We start from the raw sequence: 9,667 nt of genomic DNA, 5'->3' as shown, positions 1-9,667 counted from the left end.
GTTTGTCATTTTGCCTGATCATAATGGTCTGAAAGTTTTTCATCTCCTTTTGTAAATTGGGCACCCCATTGGCTATTTCTATCATTTCTTTTGCAACCTGTTCCATAGCTTTCGCCAGGAGGCATTTGAGAACCCAGTAGATGTGCAGGGACTGCCTGTACAAGGTCAGCCTGCCTCTCGTATTTCCTGGGTCCCTGATCATCTCTGCCCATTCTTCTGTCTTAGACGCGGACTGTTCTTCCAGAACATTGGACTCTAAATTTTGAATTATCCTTCTGATATCCTCATTCGTTCCTTCTTGATAGGCTTGTGCTGCTTCCTGAACCACTGACTGGGTGGTCCTTCTCCCTCTACGGCGATTACCCTGGTCATCTGTTTGCCTATCTTCCGGGTTGCCTTGCCTAGGGCGGCCTCTGCCACCTCGTCCTCGTCCACGACCCGTGTGCGCCATTCTTTTTCCTTTCCTCTCCTGTACACAGTCATCAATTGCAGGTGTCAGCGTTTTAAACTTCTTATTGCCTTCTTTGCTTACTAGTTCTTATTGCCTTCATTATTTTGAGTCTGGCTCTGCTCTCCATTCTCACAATATAACAGATGGATTAAGCCTTCTGTCATTTGGGTCAGATATTGGGTCATGGCCTTCATCTTCGGGTCCCCGCTACCCCTCTTCTCTTCTGCTCCTACCATGGGGTTATTGTTTTGAGTTTCTACTGCTTCCCCAACACTGCAATCCCTGCTATCTTTTTCCTTTCCCCCGGGAATCACCTCCTGCGACCAACCCATCAGGCTCTCACAGCGGGTTGCCGAGGGTAGGCTTATCTTACTCCGGCCCTTCTTATTTTCAGGGATTTCACTGTAATCTAGCATATCCATACTATCTACGGGAATGGATAATAAGGAAACAGGAGTTTCAGATGGCACATACCTGAGAACGTTAGCTTTCCTGGTAATTCCTGCTGGTTGCACCACGTTCGGCTCCCTCTTTGTCCCGACTGGAGTGCCCTTTCTTTTGCTGTCCGCCACCTTCATATAATTTCCTTTCATCACCCTGCTCGTTCTGCCTTTACCACCTCCACTATTTCTAATCATCCATACTCCACCTTTCCCACTCCGGTTCCTTGTATCGTGTGCCAGCTTGGTAATCATTATTTTGTTTGGGAGGGCGGTTTTATGCCTGCAACCGCCGCCAATACTCCTTACCTTGTAATTATCACTCTTGTCATCCTCAACCACCTTATTTCTCATCCCAATCGGGAACACTATCAAAATATTTTAATTAAAAATTATAATTATTATTTTTTTAGTAAAATTAAAATATCCACACAAAAATATTTTAACTATTAATTAAATTAAATTTATTTTTAATTTTATTTAATTTAATCAAATTAAAATATCCCTATAAAAACTAACTTAACAAAACATTGCACTTCTAATAGCAATTAAGGCATTTCACATTAAACTTATACCACATTACCCCATATTACCCTTTGTACATTAAGCTTATACCAAATTACCCATATTACCTTTTTTACATTAAGCTTATACAACATTACCCCATATTACCCTTTGTACATGAGGGATAGCGGGCTTAATACCAAATTACCCATATTACCCTTTGTACATTAAGATTATACAACATTACCCCATATTACCCTTTGTACATGAGGGATAGCGGGCCACGTTTGCCTCGACCAATGAGGTAGTAATGGCAGCATTTGTTCACCTTTATGTGAGGACTTTTTCACAACTACTTTACCACAATGTGTTTTCGAAATTATTTTTTTAGAGTAGATTAATTAAACATTATATAAATTTAAGTTTTTTTAAATGGTGGGAAAATTTATAATTTATTTGTTAGTTGTTAAATTAGTAGTGAGGACAGTGATTATTAGCTGTTTTTGGCAAATGCAGGTTGACTCATCATTATTTAAGGAAAACTACACCACTTAGAATAACCAACTAGTGGTTCGTAAGGGGCAAACTTTCACTCCTACTAGATGTCTCTAGGTTTTGGGCCATTACGTTCTTAGTCAAACAAAAACAGTTTTAAGACAACTATACAAATTTAAATTATTTTTACCAAACTTTATTTTTTCTTAAAATTTCTTTGTTAATTGTCAAACAAAGCATTTTTAAGACAACTATACACATTTAGATTATTTTTACCAAACTTTATTTTTAAATTATTTTTCTTAAAATTATAATTGCCGAAAAACTTAATAATAAAACTTTCCTTTTTAAAATTTTAACATTTTGGTAAACCAAAACTAAATTGAATTGTTCCTTGTCGTTTTTCAGAGCGTCTTGGGCCATTAAGTTTAAAGAATACTAATTCAAAAGCAATTTTAAGACAATTATACAAATTTAATTTATTTTTACCAAACTTTATCCTTATTTTTCTTTAAGTTTCTTAGTCAAACAAAATAGTTTTAGAACAACGATACACATTTAAATTATTTTTACTAAACTTTATACTGCTTTTTCTTTTGAAAAAAAAAATATTTTCACTAAACTTTATCTTTTAATTATTTTTTTTAAAATTAGAATTGCCAAGAAACCTAATAATAAAACTTTGCTTTTTAAAATTTTAACATTTTGATAAACCAAAACTAAATTAAACTATTCTAGTTCTGGTTTCTGTAGATTCTTGTCTGGTTTTTTCCTTTCAACTATTACGATGAGTTCTTAATCAAACAAAAACACTTTTAAGATAACTATACAAATTTAAATTATTTTTATTTTTATTTTCCTTCAAACTTTTTAGTCAAACAAAACCATTTTAAAAAGAACTGTACACATTTAAATTATTTTTCTTAAAATTATAATTAACCAAAAACTTAATAATAAAACTTTGGGTTTTAAAATTTTAACATTTTGGTAAACCAAAAGTAAATTGATGGCTTAGAAGTTAAATGTCCTTATTGTAAATTCGATTTTGTTCGCGACATATAAAGCATAGGGAGCCATCGTTTGGTTTTGGTTTGAATGTAGTTCATGTGACTAATTTTTTAAATTTGTTTAATGAATTATCCACAAATAGTCATCATGCATGTGACCGTGGAGGCTAGCGTGGTTGCATCTAATTGGACAGCGCAACACCTCAGTTAGCCCTCTTCCACGTGACTCCATTCTGGGCAAACCTCGAGAACGTTCTACCGTCTTCCAATTTTCCCTCCCGAAGTTTCTCTCGGCCTGTATATCATGAGGGTCCGGGGGATCGGAAGCTGTCAGTTGAATTTGCTTTGTCGATGTCTGCACGCTACTGTAACTGCCTGTAATCCATTCTATTTTTTCTACTGGGTAAGTCTATTATACACTGCTTTGCATTCTTGTTCGTAGGGTTTAACATTCTTTGGTTGCAGGGTGTAAGCTTCTGTAGAACTTTTAATGGCAGCTAGGATGGTTTGAATGACTTTATGGCAATTTTTTCGGGAATTTGGTTGAGTGTAATGTATTTTATATGGAATTTGGTAATTCAGATTGAGATTTGAGCGATGAAGAGTTACCTGGATCATGCTCTGGCCATGAGCCCTCTGTTGCACTTCCCTGAAGAGCTGGAGCGGATCAAAATTCCGTCCGGGTGGTTATATGACCATCACCACGAGGAGAACAAGGGCGTGGAACCTGCAGCGGTGGACATCAAAGAAACGCCCAAGGAGTATGTGTTCTACGCCGACGTTCCGGGCCTTACCAAGTCCGACATTCAGGTAAGTGGCGAAAATTAAATCCAGTGAGCAGGGTGGGTTTCTTGATTAGGGTTTCATTTTAGTGACAGGGAGGGTTTATTTTTTTGAAGGTGTATGTGGAAGAGGAGAACTTGCTGGTGATAAAATGCCAGGGAGGCAAGCGGAAGCGCGAAACGGTCGAGGATGAGGAGGGCTGTAAATATCTGCGAATGGAAAGAAAGAGAAGCCCTAAGTTTGCCAGGAAATTCACGCTGCCTGGGGATGCCAATGTTGAGGGCATTTCTGCATCGTGTGTGGATGGGGTTTTGACTGTTACTGTGCCCAGGATTCCGCCTGCCATGAAGTCCAAAACAATTCAGATTTCCGTAAAGTGACGATAGAGGAAGGCGTTTTGCTTAACCCTTTTTGTTTCTTTGTTCTTCAACTGTAACCAGGTGCTGTTCCATTTTTGTTCAATGGAATGGAAGGGGTTTTTGTTTGGAGAAGTCTGGTTTTATCAGTCTTTGAGAAGTCTGGTTTTATCAGTCTTTGAGAAGTCTGGTTTTCCACTGGTGTCAGATGTAATTTCTGGTTTGAAATTGGAACAAAGAATTGATATCTGTCTGTGGGAAGTCTGGTTTTCCACTGGTGTCAGATGTAATTTCTTGTTTGAATTTGGAACAAAGAATTGATTGCAATGAGTACTGTGTTTTGGGATGTGTAAATGAGTAAATTAATTTTGTTTAGACAAGGGAGGGACATTATTGTGCAATGCTGGACGTCATTTATTTATTTTCTTACTCTCAAAATTTTATTTATTTTCTTACTTTCAAGATTGCTGCAGCATACTATTTCTTAAACTCGTTTACGCATTGAGAGAGCAAACTTTCAAACGTGAAAATTTTCAATCATGGCTTCTGTATTGGCATTCCTCTCAATTAAAGGTTTTTTATATAAAGTTAAATAGTGTTTAGATACACTTTTAAAATTACAATTTTTGAATGTAATTTAATTACATATTTTATATTGGTAATTTTTAAAATGTATAATTTCATTTTAATATATATTTAAATGTAATTTACATAGGTTTTAAAATGATACTTTCGAAATTGTATAAATTTAAAATGATGTAAAATTTACTTTTGAAATTGTATAATTTAAAATGACTTAAAATTGTATATTTAAGGGTAATATACTGATTAAAAATTTACAAAAAGATGCGGCGGCGAAATTATTCGTAAGAATTTTTTTATAGAAAAGAAACATAAAAGAAGCCAGAACTGGAATGGGAATGTTTCCTCTTTTCGTAAACGGGAGGGATAAAGTCGTTCTATTTTCGATGAAGTATTTTTTTTTTTTTGTCTTCAGTAGGAAATTTTTGGATTTATCGGAATCAAAGCTGACCACTTAGTGGTTATATTTTTATTTTAACTTGATATATATTCATCCACGTGGTTTTGTTTTTATCTTAACAGAATATATGAAATGTTTTATATATTTTAAATTTTATGATTTTATATTGCATTTGATATATATATATATATATATATAATATTATATTATATTATTTTATTTGAAATGTTCTAATATATATTTTAAATTTTATGATTTTATATATTAAAATATATTTAAATTTTATGATTTTATATTTTATTTATTATTTTATTTTTGTGCACATACTATTAACTGGAAAACAAAATATTTTTACATATGGACGAGGCAGAACATCCCTCGTCAGAAACAAGCTGCTCCATAGGCAGAACATCCCTCGTCAAAAACAAGCTGCTCCATTACAGACAAGAGCTATAGGCAGAACATCCCTCGTCAGAAACAAGCTGCCCCATTACAGACAAGAGCTGGGGATACTAGTTACACTGTGCGAGAGAACAGACATTAAACATATAGATAGACGTTCGATATAGATAGACGTTCGTGAACAGGCATTGATAATATAGATAGACGTTCGTAGCCATGAAGAAGGCCCGAGCCGAGACAATGATACAAAAATTTTCCAACCCAGTATATGAAAAGTCATCAGATTCCGCCTGGGAGCCAAAGGAAAAAAAACTGTAGGAAGATTTCATAGAAACCTGACCATAAGCTTGAGACCGGAGCAGAAGCAAAAATAGATAGTCCCCCAATGCGTTACTTCTCCTCTGTTGGTTCATTGTCCTTCTTCTCAGGCTGAGCAGTATCGCCTTTCTTCAAACTTTCACTTCCGCTTGGAGTACTGTCAGGGATGACAATTACGTGCGCTGCTGCCTCGTGAGTCCTGTTCTCAGCTTCAGGCTCTGGGTCTTCGTGTAGAGGAGGAATTTTGAGAAAAACTTCCTGATCCTCTTTTCCTTTTTCCCCATTTTCCATGCTGTCATCGCCCAAGGAGTTCTCATTGCCTGGAGACGGGTCAGGGGCAATACAGGCTAAGGGGGGGACCAGATTTTCCTCTTCCGATATAATGAGGGTGATGTGGGTAGTAATCAGGGGTCTGTGCAGATTGCTTTGGAACTTGAAGTGCATCGTTTGAAACGCACTGTTTGGTTTAGGCTTCTTGCCAGAGTCAACCGAGGGACCAGCTTCATGGACAGGGGAGGGTGCAGTTTCCACAGCCAGAGCAACAGGAGGGTGCAGACTGGTATCACGACGCTCCCCAGAGTGATGTCGCTTTCCGGAACGCACCATGATGAGAGAGTGGAAGAAGAAATCAAAGGGGTTATGGGCAGAGAGATCAGCAGGACCGAATTGGGAGAAGCAAGAGGGTTGCCCACCAGAGCTATCGACCGAGACAACAGAATGACAGAGCGTATACCCAGCAACAGAAATATCCAACAAAGACAGTGAATGCGAATTCAGAACTGGGAAGAGATTACCCTTGGGACGGAATGGTTCAAACTTGCCGCAATGCGCCCGATCTACACCATCAACCGCAGCTCCCGCAGACCAAGTTCTGTCACCGTAATGCAATGCACCAGGCGTGGAGAATAAACCCTGAATCGACATGATTATAACCAGAGACATATTGCGCTGATCAATGCAGACATTAATTGCCAAACCTTCACCCGAGGTTGTATTAATGCGCAGTAGCTGCTCGCATGAGGTATTATCCCGGGAGGCCACGCTGCTCTGCAGCTGGCAGTACTGGGTAATAAATTCATGCATGGGAAGCTGTATACAGCGTATTGCCACCTGGATCCAGGATATTTATTATATTATATTATATTATATCATATGAAATGTTTTAATATATATTTTAAATTTTATGATTTTTAATATATATTTTAAATTTTATGATTTTATATTCCATTTGTTATATATATATATATGTATTTATATATTTTAATATATATTTTAAATTTTATGATTTTATATTCCATTTGTTATATATATGTATATGTATTTATATATTTTTAAAGTAAATTATTTATGGTTATTTAAAATAAATAATTTTGTGTAAGTTTGATGGTGTGGGTTTGATTGATATATGACATTTTTTTAGTGGTGGGTAGTATAGTGGAAATAAATATTGTTATTATTGTTAGTTTGTATATAACACTATTTCAAAATAAAATATTATTATTATTATTATTTATTTTTAAGGTTACTATCAAGTTATACATCAATTGGTGTAGAGACCACATGTTTGTGGGACAAGAGACAACCCACTTTTCTGTGACTTGGTGGACAACCCACTTTTGTGTGACTTGGTGGGTGTAGAAATCATCCACTTTCGTTCAACGATTTGATTGCTAAAGGCCCACCTTCACACATCGATTTTAGTGCTAAGTCTACAAAGACATACATACTCAGTCTACACAGACATATACATACTCTACCTTGCATGTTTGTGGGATAAGAGACCACCCACTTTTATGCAACTTGGTGTAGAGATCATCCACTCTCGCGCAACAATTTACACTTTTATGCAACTTGGTGTAGAGATCATCCACTCTCGCGCAACAATTTAACTATTAGAGGTCCAATTTTGCACATTGATTTTATAGCTAATTCTACGAAGGCATATATACTCTTACCTTGTTGATTTTGAACTTGTAACCTCTTAGGAGGAAACACATGCTCTTAATCATTAGGCCAACTCAAGTTGGGTTAGTTGGCTTATATGTCATTTGTCTACAAGAATACTTGTGTATTAGTGATAGTGATATGTTTGTGTGGACATAATGTTGTACTAGCTATAGCTATTTCAATGGTATATTTCATCAAATATATTTTTTATTTTTAAAAATGTGTGGTTATATTTGTGGGATATATATATTTTAATGGTATGTTTTATCAACATGTTTTAAAAAATGTGGATATGTTTGTGGGGAGCTATTTGTTAATGATAAAGGGATAAATACATTACATTAGTAGTAAATAAAAATATATGTATTTAAATTGTTTTAGATAAATTTTAGTATAGTTAAATTATAAGAATTTTAAGAAGTGTAATTTTTTGAAATTTAGTCCTTTATTTGGGGAAAAATAAAGTTTTTTAGATTGTCATTATTTTTTAAATAATAATTGATTAATGTTTATAAATTTTAAGAAATGTTTTGTGTTTTCTGAAATTTCAAAGGAATATATAGGATAAAGATAATTTAATGATTCAAAGCAAACAGATCTTCTATGAAAGAGAAATAAGAAAGGAAAAAATAAATGTTTTTTTAGATTATCACCACTTTCAAATGAAGAAGATTGTAAGATTGTCACTACTTCTTAAATAATGATAGATTATTGTAAATTAGATAGCCACATTAATAAGAAGTCGTAAAAAAGAAGTCTAAAAAAGGAGTTCTAAAGGTAATGATGGATTATTGTAATATAGAAGGCCACATTAATGAGAAGTTGAAAAAGAGAAATCTAAAAAGAGAGGTCTAAAGGTAATGATGGATTATTGTAACATAGATGGCCACATTAATGAGAAGTCTAAAAAGATAAGTCTAAAAGGAGAAGTAAAGGTAATGATGGATTATTGTAACATAGATAGCCACATAAAGGTAATGATGGATTATTGTAACATAGATAGCCACATTAATGAGAAGTCGAAATAGAGAAGTCTAAAAAGAGAGGTCTAAAGGTAAATGAAAAATAATGATGAAATATGAATAGAATCACTCATTTCATAGCCAAAGAGATGAATCAATTTTTCTAGTAAAACTTGAAAAAATATTTGTAGCTTGAGAAATTTGATTTTTATGGAAATTTGAGTCACAATTAACATATATTTACATTGATTATATAAATGCATGGCATTTGACAACTCATGTTAAACATAGGAGTCATATATTTTTTAAAAACAGACAAAAAATGTTTAACCATAAGAAATTACTTATTTTCAGTTACTTTATATAATATATAATAATTAACATAGAAATATTTTGCTTAATGTAATTATTGAGATATTCTTAATTTTTTTTTTTCTCCTAGCCTATATAATATGTTTTTAAAAGGGTATCTTTACCATTGTCCAAATTAAATTGCATTTTTTGTCATTAATATTTTTAAATATTAACTTCTTACCTATCTATCTCCTCTTTGTCTCTCTTTTTATATATCCAAATTTTTATTTAAAATCAACATCTAAATATATAAGAAATTTAAAGTATATTAGTTAATATAGTGATTCAAATATTTTATTTAAAATCCATCTTAAGTTGCTAAATGCCAATAAAAAAGATTATTGATGATTTATGATATTTTTAATTAAATTAATTAAATGTGTGTGTGTGTGAGTGTGTGTTTGTAAGCTTGGTAGGACCACATCTTTGAAGTGCCTTGACAAATTCAGAGTGCTTTAACAAAGCACCTAACACTCTATCACTGTTTATCATATGTTAAAAGAGACATTTTATTTTTTAAGGTTGAGAAAACGTATTATATTTCAATTTAACTAGCCATTCAAACTTATACAAAAGGATTTTGCTAGATAAGTTTGGATGGAAAGTACATTAATAGAATAATTTTTGGATATATCATGGAATGAAATATTTTTTAAGATTTAAAAA

At 33.8% G+C, this 9,667-nt stretch overlaps 1 protein-coding gene across 1 annotated transcript; it reads left to right on the top strand.

Moving 5' to 3' along the window:
- Window positions 1-3,131: 3,131 nt before the first annotated feature.
- LOC149176071 (17.4 kDa class III heat shock protein-like) lies at window positions 3,132-4,366 on the top strand. The gene is made up of 3 exons (XM_089419843.1): window positions 3,132-3,300; window positions 3,480-3,707; window positions 3,797-4,366. The coding sequence occupies exons 2-3, from the start codon at window positions 3,495-3,497 to the stop codon at window positions 4,058-4,060; spliced, it is 477 nt and encodes a 158-aa protein (XP_089275969.1). The 5' UTR covers window positions 3,132-3,300; window positions 3,480-3,494; the 3' UTR covers window positions 4,061-4,366.
- Window positions 4,367-9,667: the final 5,301 nt, after the last annotated feature.

The sequence above is a fragment of the Pinus tabuliformis genome, chromosome 4_1 (assembly GCF_031772625.1).
Source record: "Pinus tabuliformis cultivar Carrire ecotype Pingquan chromosome 4_1, CPIR1, whole genome shotgun sequence".
Lineage (NCBI taxonomy): Eukaryota > Viridiplantae > Streptophyta > Pinopsida > Pinales > Pinaceae > Pinus > Pinus tabuliformis.
Note: the sequence above shows the minus strand (reverse complement) of the source record. Positions and strands in the feature narration are given on the sequence as shown.